Genomic DNA, 20,436 nt, shown 5'->3' on the forward strand with positions numbered 1-20,436 from the left:
AATGATTTCCTTTTATCTTTAGGTATAGGTATAACAATGGTTTTAGCAAAATCTCCAGCACAACACCCATTATTCACCATTGATGATAAGAGAAGAGATATCATCACCTTTAACCTATTCCCCCCATATATAAAATGATCAGATTTGACACCTTCGATACTATCACTTTTCCCTTTTTTTAGCTTTTTTTATGCCCCTATCAACATCTTCGAATAAAATTGAGTGCCCTTCAGAGCAACGCCCTCTGCAACACTTATCACGCACACCTGTATCAATATCGTGCATGAGTGCCTCCATTTCATCATCATCATACGAAACCGAATTATACACGTATTTAAATTTATCGGCAAACACCTTACAAATGGCCTCTGGCCCATTTACGTTGTCCATTGTATTAGGGATGTTATTCCCTCTATTTCCTCTATTGATTTTGCTGACATCATTCCAAAAATCTTTACTACTCTTTCCTTGCATTTTTGTGGCCAACTTATCCGCAGCTACCTTATCCTTATTAGTTTTAACCCTTCTAACCGCATAATAATATGATGCTCTAGTGCGGCGACGAATGTCGGCCACTATACCGTTATGTGGCCGCCCGTTTTGAACCCAGATGGTGTGCCAGAAAAGCTTTCTCCCTTAAATTCTTGGCTTCGTCATTCCAATCTGCTATACCTGCCCCCTCAATTTTTCTTGCACTGTTTTTAGGAATAGCTGCATTGGCAGCGCTAATGCAAGCCTTTATTATACCATCATGAAAATTCACAATGTCATCTTGGTGTGTTTTACAAAAATAATTTTTACAATTGATAGCCCCCAGAGGTATGCCAATATCACCCAAGTATTCCTCCAACACACGACAGTAATTTTCTAAGTCCCTGGGTTGAGCTTTATCCCAACATGGTTCATTACTACGAGTATCAGGCCTATGGCCCTTTCTTGAACTACAAGAAATGTTCAAACCAAGATGTAAGCTTGAGTGGTCAGACAAATTGTTACCTTGATGTAACACTCCTGTTTTGAATGTTACTGAAACCCAATGTTTAAATCGCGAGTTCCGCGTGTGATTGTTTTACGGCCAATTTGAATTTCGCGCGCGTTAGTTTGAGATGCGCCCTCTTTTCCGCTCCGGAGTTGTGACGTCAGCGCTTTCGCCTTTTTTGTGTGTTTTGAGAAATGTCCTTGCGGACCTTTCGTCTTTTTCGTGGGAGTTTCTCCCTTTCGTGCTCATGTTTAGGCCAAGAGCATTTATAAACGAGGTAAATGATGATGTATAGATCTCCCATGCCCCATTTGAGTAATCGTTGTAAGCTGTGGACCCGAGAATTTGGGCCTGTATTGGTCGCTGTTTGTGCTCTGTCAGGCTGTTGCGAGCGCACCTCGGTGCATGTGTCCGTGTACGGGCAGTGCATTGTAGGTGTACTAATGTATGTGGAGGACGTCTCCTGGGTGATCTCACAGCAGCGTATTGATTTCTCAGTGCTAAGTGAAGACATTTTTGTAAGACCATTTGCATTCTTGTATTTTCAGAAACAATTCAATTTGATGATTCAACAACAAAGATTTATCAAAAGTTACTCGGCTCTTGGTTTATTTCCTGATCCTGTCTGAAGCCATACCCGCACCACAGTTTCTCGTTTTGTACGTCTACGACCCGACTGGTGAGATGGCTCTCGAGGAGCTCAAGACAAAGAGAAAGTCGTTGAGAGGACGGTGCACCCGCACCATCAATCGGTTAAAAGAGGCTATTAACAACGACACCGTGACGTTACTACGCCTGGAAAATGAACTGGATGCCTTAGGAAAAGATTTTCGTGAGGCATGCGATATCAATACCTCAATGATATCACTGGTGGATGAGACATCCACTGACGCAGGCAATTTTATTCATTGGGAGGCAGATCTTATCGACTCCTATTACAACTTCCTTGACGAAGCCTCTGAACATCGAAAGAAGAAAGAAAAGCCGAAGACTGCTCCAACGTTGACCTCTGCACCTGTAGCAGGGACCAGCACAGGTACTGTTACTAGTTTCGGTGCAGCGGCAGTAACATCATCGAGTCCTGCAACTTCGACTTCCGTGCCCACCCTGGGGCTTCCTGTCTCTGCCGCCATGCCTCGTGGTGCTGGTAGCACACTGACTCCTGCTACGTTGCCGACCTCCAGTGTGCCGATATCGTTGGCTCACCACCCTCTGATAATGAGTTCGACAGTGTCCTCGATGCCGTCTCCCGTCTTCGCCACATCGGTGGATCCGGTTCCAGCCTTCGACTCATGGATCGACGAGTTGGTGGAGTTTCGTGAAACCGTCCTGCCAAGTAGTTCTGTGGACTTGACCGTCGCCGCGGCATTATATCGGATCGAAGCCGGTCGAGACATCCCAACCCTAAAGTTGAAGTCGTTCAGTGGTAAACCTGTCGATTACGTTGACTTTATGGACAGCTTTAAGCTACACATTCATGATAAGCCTCACCTGAAGGATGATGCCCGACTTGCCCAATTAAGGATGCACCTGTCCGGTGATGCCGAGCGTCTGATAGCAGGCCTTGGCTGCTCGGGTGTCATGTATGCCACAGCCTTGAAACAGCTTAAGGATCAATTTGGGGCACGCAGCGTAATTGCTCGTGCTTTTATTGATAAGATCATCAAGGGCAAGAAAATAGACAATTCCAAGGACTCTCTTCGTGATTACTCTATTGATGTTATCAATGTTATTGCAGGTTTACAGCGACTACAGTACTTTGCCGATGTGAATGCCGTCACAACTCTTCGCCTTGTCGTCCAGCGCCTCCCAGACTACTTGATTGACCGGTGGCAAGACGCAGTTGCCAGAATCCGTGAAAGAGACCCCACGCGTGCGCCGACCATCTTGGACCTGTCTGAATTCCTGCGCAAGAAAGTCCGGGCAAAATGCGACCCAGATTTCGGTGACCTACGCTCGACAGAGACCAAGGGTAATTATGGTAGCAACAGTGGCAATAGTGGCAGTGGTAAGCATGACAGGCGCTCCTTTGCTGCACAGGCAGTGAGGGACAAAGTTTTAGAATGCTATATTTGCTCGGAGCCACACAAGGTTCCCGAGTGCCCCACCTTTGTCAGCAATTCAATCTCTGAGCGTCAGAATCTTGCTAAGACTCATAACCTGTGTTATTCCTGCCTCATCAAGGGCCATCGTTCACAGGATTGTAGGGGGAAGAGAAAGTGTGGGAAAGGTGGCTGCACTAGGTGGCATCATGTCTTGCTTCATGTAGATTCCCCACCTCCCGGTCCTCGGCCAGATCCTCCTGCTACAGATTCTTCCAGGCCTACTGTTGGTGTCGCCAAGGCTGCTCTTGACAAAGGTGGCATCTTGCCTGTGGTTAGAGTTTTGTTCAGGTCTGAGAATGGCAGGGTGAAGGAGGGCAATGTTTTGCTGGATTCAGGGTCGACCACCAATATTGTGCGGAGTGATTTTGCTAAGGGATTAGGCCTACAAGGTAGAATTGAGCCTGTTGAGGTTTTGGTGGTTGGTGGTTCCCCACATAGTCAACAGAACAGTCGTAGATTGAAATTCTGGCTTTCCCACTTGGATGGGGGAGAAGAGCATCTGGTCGAGGCCCATGAGATGGATTGCACTGTATCCGGGGTTCCTCCCTTGAATGAGGACTATTTGTGCTCTTTCTCCCATCTCAGTGATCTGGACTTGTCTCATCCTGGGGGTCCAATTGATCTCATCCTGGGGGTTCAGTATAGTCACCTACACTCTGAAGAGGAAGTTAGGCGAGGCTTGGATTTTGAACCTGTTGCAAAACGAGTCCTACTTGGATGGTATGTCATAGGGGCTAAAGGAAAGGCTCCTAAGCGGGTGTCAGTCAATCTTGTCAGAAAACTTGCCCCGTCTATGTCCGACCTGTATGATCTTGAAGTGTTGGGAGTTAGAGCCCCAAGCTGTTCTTGTCCCATTGAGCCCATGTCATCAGAAGACCGTAAGGCTCTGGAGCTTCTGGAAAGCTCTGTCAGCCATGATGGCGATCGCTACATGATCGGTCTGCCTTGGAGAAGAGATCCTTGTCTCTTGCCTGACAACTACAGTCTTGCTGAGAAAAGACTGTACTCCCTTGAGAAGAGCTTGTCCCGAGACTCTGACAAAGCCTCTTTGTACAATCATGCTGTGCAAGAATACCTTGACAAGGGTTGGGCTGTCAAGGCAGGGCCCCGAGAGACTGACAAGAGACCGTTATATTACCTTCCACACCATGGGGTGTACCGTCCTGATAAGCCCAGCACCCCACTGAGGATTGTCTTTGATCCAGCGTCTAGGTTCCAAGGTGTCTCCCTGAATTCCTTCCTTTACAAGGGACCCAACTTGATTGGCAATTTGTTGGGGGTGCTGCTCAGGTTCCGTGAGGATTTGATCGCTATTGTGGGGGATATCTCCAAAATGTTCTTGCAGATAAGACTAAAACCTGAAGACACCGAAGTTCATCGTTTCCTATGGAGGAATCTAGATGACACGAGAGAGCCAGAGATCTACAAACTTACCAGGGTGGCCTTTGGTGACAAGTCTTCCCCTGATATGGCAAGCCTGGTGATGCTGAAGATCGCAGAACGCCACGAGACATCCCATCCCGATGCAGCCCAGATCCTGAAGCGAGACCGGTATATGGATGATTTGATCCATTCGTGCGAACAGACGAGCCAGGCCAAGGGCGGGATGGGTGATCTGGACGAGATCCTGGACACTGGGAAGTTTGGAATCAAGATCTGGTATAGTAACTTGGCTGGTAGGGAGTCAATGAGTCAGAAGTCTGAGGCATGTGTTGGTGAGTCTGTTGACCTCGGAGGTGGTGGTGATAGCGTCAAGACTCTTGGTGTCTCCTGGAATCATAAGTCTGATATGATTCATTTCCGGGTCAAGGACCCCCCTTCTGAGTCTCTGACGAAGAGGTTGGTGCTGTCATACATGTCTACCCTGTTTGATCCTCTTGGTCTGGCGACCCCTGTCACGGTCACAGCCAAGATTGCTATGCAAGATAACTGGAGAATCAAGGAACTTGGTTGGGACACCAATCTACCACCGGACCAGGTAAAGAGGTGGAGCAAGATTTTCGCGGATTTCAAGCGGCTAGAAACGTCTGTTGTCATCCCCAGGTCTGTCAAGCCTGTAGACGCGTTGGGACAACCCCAACTTCATGTGTTTGTTGACGCCAGCCTGCATGCATATGGTGCCTGCGGCTACATGTTGTGGCCAATGCCAGATGGCATTAGTGTCCGTTTGTACTCGTCAAAGGCAAGGGTGGCCCCGCTACACCAGACTACGGTGCCGCGCCTTGAGTTGATGGCGGCTCTCATTGGTTCCCGTCTTGCCAAGACCATCCATACTGAGTTGCGCACCAAGCCTGATGTTCATTTGTGGTCTGATTCTCAGATAGTTCTTCATTGGGTGAAGTCTGAGTCGCTCTCTTTGAAACAATTTGTTGGCGTATGCGTTGCTGAGATTCTGTCCACCTGGGATCCCTCGTTATGGAAGTATGTGCCCACAGCCCTAAATCCAGCAGATGATCTTACCAGAGGACTCAGGCCAGATGAGATGACAGGTCGTTGGATTGAAGGACCGGATTTCCTGAAAAGGGGAGAGATGCATTGGCCAGACCAGACATCACTGAAGTTAGCTGATGTGGATAGCGAGAAGAAACCAGACCGAGAATTTCCCAAGATGTCTTCAGCGGTTGTGAAGATTGTCCCACCGATCAAGAGCTACGCCTATTCGAGTTGGCCCAGACTCATCACGGTGACAGCCCTTTGTCTTCGCTTCATTGGGAATCTCAAGGCCAAGGTCAAGAAAGAAGATGGAAAGACTGGAGAGCTCGAACCGGGGGAACGCGAGAAAGCTGAGAAATACTGGATCTCTACTGCCCAGGAGGAGTTGACTGACTGGCATACACGCTGCAAGGACCTCGCCCCCTTTCGAGACAGTGAGGGAATGCTCCGGGTTGGGGGTCGTCTTCGCAAGTCCCCTCTGTCCTATGATGAAAACCATCCCTTTCTCCTTCCCTCTTTGAACCACATTTCCAAGTTGTTGATGAGAGATGTCCATTGGAAGAATGGTCATTGTGGGTGTGAGAGTACACTGTGTCATAGTCGCCGCAAGTATTGGTTTGTGAAGGGTCGGACCATGGCACGTCTGATAGTTCGAGACTGTGTTGTCTGCAGGAAGTGTAGGAAATCTCCCCTGGTCCCTTGGATGGCAGACCTTCCTTTGGAACGTCTTCAGTTGTTTGCTCCTGTCTACAGTACAACTGGCTTGGACCTGTTTGGTCCCTTTCTCTTGAAGTGTGGGCGTAATAAGGTGACAAAGGCCTGGGGGGCTATCTTCACCTGTGCTACTGTCAGAGCGATTCACCTTGAGATTGTGGAAAACCTGTCCACCCAAGCCTTCCTTCATGCATTGAGAAGGTTTGTCTCCCATCATGGGTGGCCTTCAACCATTATTTCTGATAATGGAAGTTCATTTGTCAGCACCGAGAAAGAGTTAAAAAAACTTGTGGAGGAGGGGCGTAAGCAATTCGAGGGTTTTGCTGCCCTCCACAAGGTGAAGTGGCGTTTCATCACCCCGCTGAGTCCCAACCAGGGTGGGTTTTATGAATCACTCATCAAGTTGGTCAAGAAAGGTCTGAAGTTAGTGGTTGGTCCTCAGAATCTAACTTGGAACGAGATGAGTACTGTGTTCGCAGAAGTTCAGAACTTGGTCAATTCTAGGCCGCTGGGTTACAGTTCAAATGACCCAAACGACTTGCAACCCCTGACTCCTAATCACTTTCTTCTTGGTAGGGCGTCAGCCGAGACTCCTCAGGGACCGTTTGCAGTCACCAAAAATCTCCACAAGAGATTCGAGTTTGCCCAGGCTTTGGTCAACCAGTTCTGGTTGAGGTTCATTCGGGAATACCTACCCACCTTACAGAAAGGTCCAAGTGGCTCGCCAAGGGGCGTAAGGTGCGTCCCGGTGATGTTGTCCTGCTTGTCGATCCCAGTGCAGTGCGTGGTCAGTGGGAATTAGGCCGAATCGAGGAGACCTACCCAGGGGATGATGGGGAGGTCAGGAATGTGAAGGTCAAGGTGAAATCTGGGTTCAGGACAAGGTCTGTCCAGAGGTGTGTGCCAGTCCTGGAGCCCGATGATGATGTTTCTTCCGCTGTTGAAGACGTTGACTCTGACCATGAGACTGGGGATGGGGACAGAGACGACGGGAGTGAGGCGTGTTAGATGACTGAAATTCTGACTAAATTATGCGTCCGCGCTTTATCGCGTCCTTGGCGCCCGGAGGATGTTTTGAATGTTACTGAAACCCAATGTTTAAATCGCGAGTTCCGCGTGTGATTGTTTTACGGCCAATTTGAATTTCGCGCGCGTTAGTTTGAGATGCGCCCTCTTTTCCTCTCCGGAGTTGTGACGTCAGCGCTTTCGCCTTTTTTGTGTGTTTTGAGAAATGTCCTTGCGGACCTTTCGTCTTTTTCGTGGGAGTTTCTCCCTTTCGTGCTCATGTTTAGGCCAAGAGCATTTATAAACGAGGTAAATGATGATGTATAGATCTCCCATGCCCCATTTGAGTAATCGTTGTAAGCTGTGGACCCGAGAATTTGGGCCTGTATTGGTCGCTGTTTGTGCTCTGTCAGGCTGTTGCGAGCGCACCTCGGTGCATGTGTCCGTGTACGGGCAGTGCATTGTAGGTGTACTAATGTATGTGGAGGACGTCTCCTGGGTGATCTCACAGCAGCGTATTGATTTCTCAGTGCTAAGTGAAGACATTTTTGTAAGACCATTTGCATTCTTGTATTTTCAGAAACAATTCAATTTGATGATTCAACAACAAAGATTTATCAAAAGTTACTCGGCTCTTGGTTTATTTCCTGATCCTGTCTGAAGCCATACCCGCACCAACTCCATATGATTCAATACGATCAAATATACTTTCTGAAACCAAGAAATGGTCAATTAACGACCTACTGCTATTTGACTTGCTTTCATATGTGAAATCAACCCGCGATACATTATGGTTAACCGCGAAATGTAAGTTTTCCTGTCTCATAAAATCCAAAAGTGCCTGCCTATGATGAGAGTGAAGTCTACCTAGGTCAGTATTTAGGTCGCCCCCAACAATTACATTAGGAGTATCCTGACCATGCAATAAAGCAGATACTTCCATCAAAGTGTCCTGGAATTCTTGAATATTATGTTGACCGCCACTATCAGTAGGCATATAAATATTCACCAACAAAATACAATTATCGAGCCCATCCACTTCTATGGAAATTCCACAAACTCTTTTAGAATCAAAATCCACTGGTGTAATAACACCTTTGAAGTTCTCATGCCAAGCTATGGCCACGCCTCCATACGGACGCCCGCTCAACAACGAAGTGTTCTCCATACCGGAAACCCCGTGTAACATGATACCTTTGCCCAAGTCCGCCTTTAACTTAACAAGCTGCTGATCAAACATCCAATGTTCCTGAAGCAATAAGAATGTACAGTCAGGTAACAAGTCCTTTATGTATTCTTTTCGTCCCGACCCAAGTCCACAGCTATTATATGAAGTTAAGTTCATGATACTCATGATCAGAAGTAGAGTAAGTCCGTACATCAACATCACTGTTGTTTAGAAGGAACAAAGAATTTTCTCACACCCACACCTTCTGGCCACATGTCCCCATCTAATAGCTTCGCAAACTGCGACTTCGGCACACTAAGTCTATATGACTTGAAACTGGCATTCGCGTTCGATTTTAGTTCTAGCTCCTTTACAACAATATCCTTATCTACTATGTAGTCCCGGAGTTCCTCATCCGTTGTATCCGGATCTAACCTGAAGATGAACAGATCTCTATTAGGTTCAGGAGCTCCCTTAAGAGCACATCCTGTTTTTGACCTGCTTCCCATGATCACCTTTCTCCGATTCACCTTCTGTCTGTTCACTGAGGTGAAACCATCAGATCCTTTCGAGTTCAAGGAGCAATTGCTACCCCTCAGCCGCAACACTGATTGATGTGGAACCGCAAGGTTGGACTGTTCCCTTGTTGGACCCCTTCCTCCGCCACGGCCACCACGTCCTCCACGAACACTAACCATTCGGTTTGTATCTGCAAACTCCGACTTTGACCCAACACTCTTAGCATAGCTCATCATGTCCTTCTGCTTCTCTGATAAGTCCCATGAGCTATCTCTCCATTCGTCGATTTTGACGTCCGCCCACGAAGATAACTCCTTCTCCCCACTTACTGCAGGAGGAGAGGACCCACTCCCCACGTCTGCACCGTTACTCCTCCTATTACGATTCACCTTTATATCGTTTATATCCAAACTATTTTTCACAGTTCTGCCCTCAATGGAACCGAGCTGTTCCTCAAGTTTGCAGAGCCTCTCAACGATAGAGATGCTGTTTATTACCTTTGGACTCTTTTTGACACTGTTTGAACTGTTAAATACTTTGTTAGATTTATATGAAATTTTCATGGTTTTTAGCTTTTTTGCTAAATTTTGGTGTGTGGAGCAGCAATGGTTAAAATAAAAAGACAGTAGAAATTCAACTTAAAAAGTACTTGAAATCATTGTTTTTAGTGTCCTAAGCTATGCTGCGGAATTTGGATTCAATCAAGCATACCTAGCAGAGTGGTTGCTAGGGACTGGTGAAAGTGATAGATCCCAAATCTTAATGCCGACTTTATAGGCAATTTTCATAATAATTTCCGGAATAAAGCCTGGTTCACTGACCGACTTCAAATGGCCATATCTCGGTGACCCCTTGAGGTATCTGAATAATTCTTGCACCATTTTGTAGCATATAACTCGAATGTTGGTCAATGTGACTCATTTTGCCAGATCGTGTCACATATAGTTTATCTTATCCTTTTGTGTCAGTTTCTATACATTTGGTATCTGTCAATAGTTCTAGGTTTATTCCTTTGTACCAGCTTGCCATGTAACACACTATGACTAGTACAGTGGCATGGATCTATCTGAATATAGTTTCACTGAACTATTCAAATAAATCTGCGGAACATCAGTTTTGAGGTAGAGGTCAATGAACACACCGTGATTTTTTTGATTAAAATGATGGCTTTAGCTTCATATGGCTTTAGTTTCATCATGGGCAGAATCATTTTGCCATTGCATTCTTTAATACATCAAAGAACACGGACTTTCATGCGACGTATAAAAATCAATTAAGTACCGATCCCTTCTTCCGCAATAGTTTAAAATCATCATTAGAAGGGAAGTGATATCTCGCTATTTTGAAGTCATCGTCTCCCATTGAATTTGTTATGTTATCTTAAACTGGACTGAAAAATCTGTACGAGTATAAAAACCTAAAACAACCGAACTGCAATGAAATGTATTATTCTTGGCAAGTAATTTAAGTTTCTTGTACTCTGGTAGTTTAGTCGTAAACTCTAACGAACAGGTGTGAATCATTTTTACGGAGATTGTGGAAAAACACTGGAACGAACATGGCTTTTCATTCCAATTGCACGAGTTGTGAGCAGCACCTCGATATCTACCATTATAGGTTTCATGGTCCTTGACCTTGTCGTACCCTAACAACTGATTGCAGTAGTAACAGGGTGTTTCTGAGTGAGATCTATTCCAGTCTTCATCATGCATTATTAAAGGATAGTTACAGTTTAATAGATTAATTGTTCTTCCATTTTTGATAAGGCACGTCTACAATATCAGAACCTCTATGACTTAAAAGAGAGACTTCATAGATATTTGATGTACTGATAAAACTTTAGAAATGGGTTAATGGTAGTCATTTAATCAATCCTGAATGAAAATAATTATTTTCCTACGGATAGTTATTTTTTAATTAGCGTTTTAAAATTTCCAAATCCATCGTCTGCTACGAGCCTGCTAAAGAAATTCCCATAACGGCCGCCATGTTGGATGACGTCACGAGATGGACACCCATATCGTGTTTTGACAGCGGTGCTGATAAGCCAAAGGTGTCAGACGAACCATGTTCCTGAATGCTAATTAGAGGGATTATCGGGCTAAACAATGGGATTAACTAGGAACTTAGGCCCCTACAGGCTACATAAAGGTAAAATGTTCTCATCAGCGGCATATACTGAAAGATTGCGATGGATTGTACAAGTGAAGATACTGCCGAACCGCCGGAGAAGAGGACTAAAACCCTGAAGAAGCTGAGGAAAGACCGGGGAAAACGATGTGTTGTTTATGGATGCGGCAACACCACATCAAATAGTGAATTCGGAGCGCATTTGTTTCCTGATAGAGCTGATGATTCTCGGAGATTTAAAGCTTGGTGCAGGGTCGTTTCCCAATCCCGTTCAGATTTCGTTTGGACCAAAAATGCAGTGATATGTAGTGAACATTTTCTCGACGATATGACCAACAGTGTCTCCAGGCAAATGCAGAAAGAAATGCTGGCGAAGGCATATCAGAAAGATGCCAAGGACATCAAAGTGAACTGGAGCCTGGCCGACGATGCGATCCCGTCCGTTTCACTTCTCCCCAGCAAGCCGAAACACGGGACCCCTGCAGTCACAGAACGTCCGAAAGCTACACGAAGCCCTCTCACCCCAGTTCCTGGTCCTTCATCAGACATTTTTACGACCCCCAAATTGACTGGAAGTCGAAATGCCGTCGTGATAAGGGAGAGAAAACGAGTAAGTCTTGTTTTGTTTACATTCTTGTTATGCTTATTATGCATTGTACTCATTGTAGGCCTATGTATGAAGCATCACACAGTAACAGTCATGACAGTATAAGGCCCATACATTTCCTTACTTCCTGACGGATGCATAGAGCAGTTAGACAATATAAGACGAGATAGGGGTAGACTGACATGTGGGACAATCACTGGCAATAATTTCATTCTTTTTACAATTACATAGGACGTGGAGGCTGCTGGTGCTTGGAAGGAAGCCATGGATTTCCAAGCTGCTATCGAAGCTGAGGCAGTGATGATGAAGATGGTGGTCAGGAATCTGTGGTGAGTTGAGAATCAAACTAACAAGCTGACATTACTCTGGATGGAACAGTAAAAATTTGGCCGAGGATACGGGTACGGCAGCCGTATCTGAACATTTTTTGGCTATTCGTACGGCAGTGATCTGAGCATGCGCAAAAGCATTCACCTCCGGTTACGTCACTGCCGTTTAGGTTTTTATGGTACGGCAGCCGTATCTGAACATTTTTTGGCTATTCGTACGGCAGCTCGCCAAACTGCAGTTGTGGATTAAAGTGCCGCTTCGGCGTCCGTTTCAGGCACTTCTCGATCGTTCGAGACCTCCGAGTATACATCTTGCAAAAGCTAACATCTTCATATATTCTTTTTGCCTTTTCAAGTTCAGTAAACGATGAAAATTCGGCATTTAATTCAATTTCATATTGGGGATACGGCTGCCGTACCCGTAGTCAGTTCGTAAAAATTTCCCCCATCATCATTGCCTTCCAGGTGAAAGAAAACATTTTGTCTCTTTTACTCAATATTTCGGAACAGAATTTACAACAAGCAGCCATGTAACTAGACTTGACTATGCATAGAAAAAGTTGAATTCATGAAACAAAGTTTTGGCAATGGTTTTTATTTGAGCTCTTTACTCCACCTTTTCAGCCTTGTCAGACCAAAAGTCAATTCACCCAAGTGAATAGGCGAATTCGGCGACCAAAGCATCGTTCGATGAGGGTGCAGACGAATTATGAAAAACCAAAGACCAAGGTCAAGGACCAAGGTGACAGTCTCAATAGGTAAGTATTTTTAAAGCATAATATACTAATATTGGTCATAAAACAGGGCGACTCCATAAACAAGTAGCTTTTGCCAAATTGAACACAATAGGATTTATTAGGGAACTGAGACAAGTTTGAGAAACTTTTTGTTTTTATATTCAGGAACACAAACAGATGAAAAGGTGTGCAGCATTTCCAGCATTGATGTCAAGCCAAATGTTTCCTCATCAGGTAAAGCTTTTATGAAATGATGTTTTCAGAGAAATGAAAAAGACAAACTGTGAAAGATCTCCGTCTATGTCTAGATAATATGTTGGAACTGAACACGGGAAATTTTCACAGCATCTGCATGTTGTCTCACTGTCAAGAATCTATCCGATTAGTTTTAACATAAAATCGATATGATATTGCATGTTCTAATGCTACATGTATATTGAATTTTACAGGAACACCAACTGGAACTGACCCTGACCACCTTCCAAACATAGCCACAGGAAATTGCCCTCAAGCCAAATCAGCAGGAAGTGTTGCAGCAAGTGACAGATTCTAGGAAGCCAGTTGTTGTTGGAGGGGATGGTAGATCAGACAGCCCAGGGCATTGTGCAAAATACGGCTCCTACTCTCTCCTGGAGTTGAATGTCAACCGCATTTTGGATGTGCAATTAGTTCAAGTAAGTAAAATTATAATTATTGCTTTTCAATTACACAGGCGATATAAAAGAAAATTGTACATGTAAATATGGATCAGTAAACCTTGTTTTCAGATTATCATGAAGAAGATCACATTAGATAACATTGTTGATATCATACTGTTGCCGTTAAATGACGATAATCATACATAAAATGTAAACAACATGGATTTTATTGGAGAGTTTGTTCTTATTGTAATGTACTTTGTAGAACACTCCTCCAGATTGTACATGAACTAGATTTTAATTTGATTCCATGAAATTGATATGCACATTAGGACATAAGTATCAATCTCCATACCTCATCTCTTTCAGTCGAATGAAGAGGGTGTCAACCATAGTGTTAACATGGAGAAGGAAGGGTTGATTCGATGTGTTAGATACCTGGAAACGGAGGATGTCGTAGTCCATAGCAAATTGATAATTGCTAGAATTATTAGGACTGTTCTCCTTTTTTCCAGGTTTGAAGAAGAAGGTTGACAAGGCTTCAAAGGAGAAAAACTGTGGGATTTTAGAGGAGTGGCGGAGGTCTATAATCAATCACCTTTACTGGTGCGCTGCAACAACTCCAGATGGGGACCCAAATATGATGCTGGCCAAGTGGTTGTCGTTGGACAACCACATGCACAACAAACACAAAGGACATGGAGGGGTATATCCGAAGTGCGGCCATGGTCGATTAGTTGGGCGGCAGAAGGGCACGAAGTGGCTTGAACAAGGTGAGTATTTCTCGAATTGATATCGAAGACCTTCGGGTATCGACTTGAGTGGACATGCATCACGACATGCACAAAGTTTTTGGAGAGATGTTTCAAAACAAAACTCTCGGATAGAATGGTCTGTCTTCTAGTGATAAAATGAACATCAAATTATTTGTGTGACCTATTCACATTTTCAAATTTCAAGATCGGCAGCATCAGTGAAAGCTGGCAACATTATTGACAATGCCTACTTCAAACCGGCTGTGAAGAAAATGTCTCCTGGCGAACAGACGTCAAGTATTGAGGCATATCACAGTCTCATCCTCCATTTTGCCCCCAAAATGACAGCATTCAGCTTCAAAGGGATGCTATTGTATTGACCTCCTGGTCAATGGCCTCGTGATCTGATTGAAGAGAAGATCGAATCGCAGGATGTTGTTTAACAGGTTTTAATCATCGGAATCAAAACATGTCGGAAAAACGTACACAGCACGTAACAGAACAAGTAGTTCTACAAAACGCCACAATGGCAAAGCCATTACAAATTGGGGCGCCACCGGCCGGTCTCTCTAACCTCTCAAAGGGCAATGGTATGCTGGGTGATACAGTACAGCTATGCAGGTAAATTCCAAGTTTGATAGAAGGCCGCAGTACAAATGTACATGAAGTCCTGGAGTAGTGAAATCTACTCAAAGTCTTCATGAAATTACCAACTTTAGAAATTTGTCAGTGAGGTGTGTACGTGTACTTGAAATAAGACAGAACCAGGCACAGCTGAGTGATGTTCCAAAATCTATCAATCAAGTCAATTTATCAGTTGAGAACTTCACGCGCCGATGAGCCTTGAATGACATACATGCACAAGTATCTGAGAACTTTTTATATTTTACTTTTTAGGCTTCTCCTGTCAGCGCTACATTATAATGAAAATGGTGACAGGGAGCAGGCAACGACTGAGGACGGGAAACTAAGATGGTCAGTAACCTTCATCAAATCCAAGAAAGGTGGTTACTCAGTGAGACCAATCAAGGACGATTCTAGTCATGGTAAGCATCAAAAATACTACATTATTTTCAATCCACATGACTCTTTCTGGGCAGATATCAAGCAGTCAAGCTGCCCAGAATCCATTCTTCAGAAATGTCTTATATCATACATGTACATAAGAGGAAGTAAATTGCAAAGTTGTATAAAATAATTGTATTTTAAGATCATTAAATGTACAAATCACACACCCAGTCAATGGGTGAAGACTAGCAAATGCTTTTACTAAAAACTCCATACAGTACACTAGGCCTTTCTGTACAAAACTGAAGTAAAAGCATTTACAAGTCTTTATTCATATCACCCTTTGTTTCTAGAATACATGTAAGGTAACAGTGACAAAAAGACAGTTTTTATAAGTTTTCAAAGAGTGCGAGACATGACAAAGAGTGAATATAGGTTCGTGCTTGACAGATGCTTTACAAGATAAAATTTTCCTTTCATTTCAGGTTATGTCGACAAGTTGATGGTAGAAGTTCAGCGCCAGTGCAGAGAGAAAGACTTTGACTTTGAGGACAACAATATCTACATACCACCAGCACTCTGTAGCTCATATGATCACCCTAATAAGGCTGAAGCTGTTGACAGCTACAACGAAAGACACAAGCGATACTCCAAATCATGTTACATCCAGCCTTCACGAAAATCCACTCGTTGAATCCGTGTAAATCTATAGAGATTCATGTTCATGAACAATCCAATGGCACAAGTATTGCATGACACTGGCATGACTGGGTGATATGAATAAACACGAGTGAATGCTTTGTGATACATTCTATAAATCTAGTCATCCAATGTTGGGTATTTGAAACCAACTGCATCCCCAAGAACATAAAATCTTAACCGGATCTTCTCCAAAGCACATGCTGGTAGGGGCACTCGATTCTTTTTCCCAAGGAATCCCCAGCACCACCTGACGAGTTGACGATAGGCAACGTATCTATATTTCCTGAAAGATAATGCATAACATTAGTAAAGGAGTAAGGTATATGCATGCCCAATATATCACTAGACGTATGTTTTTAGTCATGTTGTGACTGACTACTCTTCATTATGTATTATGAGTGCAATATTTTCTGATCATTTGTAATAACATTAGGAATGAAAATATACAGTGGAACCTCGGTAACACGACCACCCAAGGGACTAAGCCGAAGTGGTCGTGTTACCGGGGTGGTCGTTACCGGGGCGGTGTTAGTGAATTTAGGAATCATAAGTAGGTTTTCCCGCCAAAACATCGTCCTGCTGTGTGTACGGTGTGTACATTGACATGCATTAATGACTACGCCACCGGGTGATTCGATAATTTTGTGTGTATATTACGAATAAAAAATCATTTTCTTGAGTGTTTTGCGTTTAATTTGCAACTTATGTAAATGAGTAAATAAACTGACGAGAGCTAATTAGACCAAACATTACATTAAAACTTGAGCATGCTAATTAGAACAAGCATGTTATTCACACCATCGGCAGCTGCCCTTCTTGATGTCAAGCTAATATTCCCGCTAACATTGAGAGAGGTGATGTGAGAAGATGTTGAGAATTCTTCCTGATGTCTTCCTGCTTTAACATCAGCCAATTTGAACTGGTACTGATTAAATCATCTTTTTAATAACGTATTTTATCAACATTACGACGTAGTAAGCATTCTTTACTTTGAGTATCGGTACTCTTACTAATCAACATAATTTATTTGTCCTAAAAACTACGTGTGCATGCCTCTTGACATCATTTAATACTAAATGATGAAAAAACAAGCCGTGAGTCGAAAAGAAAGTTTATTCTTCATTTTATTTGCGCTTACATTTGATCAAACCTTGGAGGAATTATACTTGAAGTATAGTTCCTCCAAGATCAAACTCACTTACACATCATTTATTTTCATATGGATTCCCATGGTCATTGTGTTCGAGGTGCTAATTATCAACACGGATTTGCGAGAAGGTGCCAATTGATAACATGCAGTCATGGTTGATTACGGCAATTAGGCCTCATGGTCGCGTTAGCGGGGTTAATTTGCAGTTTGGGACCGACCAAGCTGGTGGTCGCGGTCTGGGTACCGGGGTGGTCGTGTTAGCGAGGGCCAGTTAATGGGAATTAGAGAGAAAACCATTCGGGACCGGAGAATTTTGGTCGTGTTCGCGGGGTGGTCGCGTTACTGAGGTGGTCGCCGACCGGGGTTCCACTGTATTATCAATATTGAATGAAATAAAAGTATCACGTACTCATTTGTTTCTCCATCTACTGCCGCCCGATATTGCTGCTTGTAATGTGAGTAGGCAGTCTGTAGCACCCACACATCAAGGCAATTGGACTGGAACCCGGGATGTTCGGTGATGCACCGAATGTTTCCGCCATGTTCCTCGTTGTACGCCTCAATTTTCCTCAAAATTGGTTCCTTTTCATGGCAACAGGCATTTTCTATTGGGACATCTTGCACCTCACATTTGTCACCACATATGCACCTAAAAGAAAATATCACACATTATATTTATAAACAAGGCAAAGGTGTCTTCCACATCCAGTGCAGTCCAGCTAGCTGCCAATGCATGATGTGTGTGCTTAGTACTTATGGTTCATTAGTAAACAAAGTGATAACATAACATTAGCTAAACGAAAACGGCAAGTTAGGCATTTGTAGGCACTGCTGCAGCAATATCCAGTCAACTGACATGGAAGCAAGAACTTATAACGCAAAAAGGAAGCCAATCTCAAGCTGCACAATGAGCGAAATTGAAAGTCCGAAAATCAATTGTCGGACAAGTGTTTCGAAGCATCCAACGAAAAACGCTGCTAATGCACTTCGAGACCAGACAAATAGCGACAATGGATAAGGAGACCGTGAGATCTACGTGATTTGTACCATTTGTTACTGATAATATTGTCAAAAATGCATTTTTGCATCCAGCTATTCACGTACCAGTTTTGCTCCTCCATACGAAGTCGCCAGAATCTATCTTACATACGGGTAGTTGTAAAACAAGAAACACAGAAACGAAACAGAAACACAGAAACACAGAAACGAAACGCAGAAACCAGTCTTGTGGCGAATTCTGGTCTGCAGACTCCATCTTGTTGCCATGGTTGTGGCCGCGAACGCGGGTGTAACTAAAACTGGTATTCAGTCGGAATGGAAGGAGGAATGCTCATTTCCCAATACCCCTTTTAGCCTCATCAACGTGTGCGCAGATTGGCAGCATCCGGCCTTGATCGTGCCAATACACTACATGTATGTACTACACGGCGTAAATAGAAAATAGTCCTTCGAATAGCGAGTCCTGTTCTTTTGTACATTCCATGGCCTGTGCACGACACTAGGCTGAACTACCCTACTGCAACCTCATTAACATAAACAGATATTTAAAGGGACTATTTAAAGGCAGCAGCTGGGCAGGCAAGATTGAGTTACTCCAAGTCAATGTCTAGCGCCCGCCCCCCCCCCCCCACTTTACTCTATTCTAGTCGCCAAAATTGGTCTCTCACGTCTCACATAACGTCGAAATGATTCACCCATGTACTGGTACCGTACCTTGCATTTAGTGCTGCATCAGACGGGATTTGTAGGATGATCCTGGTACTTCATGTAAATTGAACACTACAAGGCAAGATGTTGCACTGCACCTTCATTTAAAATAACATGCTGTAGGAATCGAATGGAACCTACCAAAGTACTACACCACCACCTCAAAAGACTTCACCCATATCGTGCCGCCCCCTCCCCCCCCAGGGCCGTATTTAACTTTTTTGTCCAGGGGGGGCAGTGGGATAGATCGCCGAAGGCGATCTGCATGCGCCGCAGGCGCATCCGAACAGGGGGGGGGGGGCTGGGGGCCCTCCCCCAGAAGAATTTGAAAATAAAAGGTCTGAAATGGCATTTTCCTGGCATTTGGAAGTGTGAATCAATAGTATTTTTACTCTAAAAAAGGACCACTTTTATGAAGTATTTTACGAAAATACCACATTTGGACAGAAAATGTTAATTTTCATAGTTTTAATTGTGCAGGATACCGTTAACAAGCAATAACAAGCTAGTCTTTACCTAATGTTGCATCATTGTGTATAACCATAGAAGACTAGGGTCAGGGCACTGGACTGGTCAGATTATAAGGGTTGCACCTGAGTTGATAACATCTGCTATCCATATGCTGCTATCATGCTGGTAAAGCTATGGCTAAGATTAGTTTGTCTCTTTATTACTGTCTGAAAATTTTTTTTTCAACATTTATTGCACAGGGGGGGGGGCAGCTGCCCCCCCTGCCCCCCCTCTAAATACGGCCCTGCCCCCCCCCCCCAAGTTGCTCCATGTATCCCCTCAACAACTCTATTGCATTCCGGCTGGCCGCAACCCACCAACCTCAGATTTTACTTTTAAACGACAATAACAACGGATTGGGCAAGGAAAGTATCGGCGTTGATTCCAACTTTTATGAAAACCCGTTTGATTTTCGTTTCTGCGTTTCGTTTCTGCGTTTCTGTGTTTCTTGTTTTACAACTACCCCTTACATACATACATACATAACGATACTGCAATAGGCTTTTAGCCTGTAGCAGGTTTTTTCTTGAATACTTTTGTTTGCGTGGGCATGGCGGGGTGTGTACGGAATTTGATGATTGATCTAGGTTCTGTGCTGTAGCCTAGAGTTCGGATTTGTAATGAGTGTCAATCATATTTTTAAATTGGTTTAGCGAGTTGGCATTCACTGCTTGTTCTGGCAAGTTATTCCACGGATCTATGATTCTGTTGGTAAAAAAGTACTTTCGGATGGCTTAGGCCTACTGGACTTTGCGCAACGAAACCAAACGAGCGAAATGGGGGGAGCGACCATTATGTTTTTACCCCGGTACTCTGGCCTGAAAATTTGTTCGGACCTCGATCGAAGAAGGTACGACAAACAATTATTAAATTAATCAAACCCTTATGAGGTTCATTCATTTGAAGTAGAGAGGGTAACGTACATTGTGTACACAAATCAAACACACACGCAGTGCTTGCATGCATTGCAGAGAACGACTTTTGAGTGATGACCCACACCCACCCAGGCAGCTGAGACACATGTCTTGTTGGACATACCTACCGATTTTTACTAAATAAAAGCATAACTTCATCACACTTTTCGGGGTTGAAAACGTACTCACGTAAATTAACAAAATTATTGGAAGCTCAAATGTCTGAAATGTAATGTATGCGCGTAATGTATACTCTCAGCAAGCGAATAGTTGTGATCGTCGGTTTTTGATACGAATCGTTTCCTGTATGGCCGTTACAAGCCGTT

General features: G+C 44.0%; 2 protein-coding genes and 1 long non-coding RNA gene across 3 annotated transcripts; 2 read left to right on the top strand and 1 right to left on the bottom strand.

Annotated features, from left to right (window-relative positions):
• The first annotated feature begins 1,018 nt into the window (after nt 1-1,018).
• On the top strand, nt 1,019-1,574 carry LOC135495132 (uncharacterized). The gene is made up of 2 exons (XR_010448526.1): nt 1,019-1,256; nt 1,528-1,574. It is a non-coding gene; the product is annotated as an uncharacterized LOC135495132 (long non-coding RNA).
• Nucleotides 1,575-1,663: 89 nt separating this feature from the next.
• LOC135494306 (uncharacterized) lies at nt 1,664-7,239 on the top strand. The gene is made up of 3 exons (XM_064782218.1): nt 1,664-2,405; nt 2,718-6,803; nt 6,938-7,239. Exons 1-3 carry the CDS (start codon nt 1,664-1,666, stop codon nt 7,237-7,239), a joined length of 5,130 nt encoding a protein of 1,709 aa, XP_064638288.1.
• Nucleotides 7,240-15,373: 8,134 nt separating this feature from the next.
• Nucleotides 15,374-18,115, bottom strand: LOC135494731 (uncharacterized). Its single transcript, XM_064782985.1, has 3 exons — nt 18,084-18,115; nt 17,389-17,628; nt 15,374-16,112 (listed from the first exon to the last, which is right to left on the bottom strand). Exons 1-3 carry the CDS (start codon nt 18,098-18,100, stop codon nt 15,947-15,949), a joined length of 423 nt encoding a protein of 140 aa, XP_064639055.1. The 5' UTR covers nt 18,101-18,115; the 3' UTR covers nt 15,374-15,946.
• Between the last annotated feature and the right edge of the window lie 2,321 nt (nt 18,116-20,436).

Source organism: Lineus longissimus, chromosome 10 (genome assembly GCF_910592395.1).
Source record: "Lineus longissimus chromosome 10, tnLinLong1.2, whole genome shotgun sequence".
In the NCBI taxonomy this organism is placed as follows: Eukaryota; Metazoa; Nemertea; class Pilidiophora; order Heteronemertea; family Lineidae; genus Lineus; species Lineus longissimus.

Excerpts from the sequence above, each read along its gene's own strand:
- LOC135494306 (XM_064782218.1), top strand. The coding sequence starts at position 1,664 with ATGGCTCTCGAGGAGCTCAAGACAAAGAGAAAGTCGTTGAGAGGACGG. Across the intron at positions 2,406-2,717 it reads AAAGTTGAAGTCGTTCAGTG|GTTTACAGCGACTACAGTAC; the intron begins GTAAACCTGTCG and ends ATGTTATTGCAG. Across the intron at positions 6,804-6,937 it reads TCCTAATCACTTTCTTCTTG|AAAGGTCCAAGTGGCTCGCC; the intron begins GTAGGGCGTCAG and ends CCCACCTTACAG.
- LOC135494731 (XM_064782985.1), bottom strand. Across the intron at positions 16,113-17,388 it reads GTAGATGGAGAAACAAATGA|GAAATATAGATACGTTGCCT; the intron begins GTACGTGATACT and ends ATTATCTTTCAG.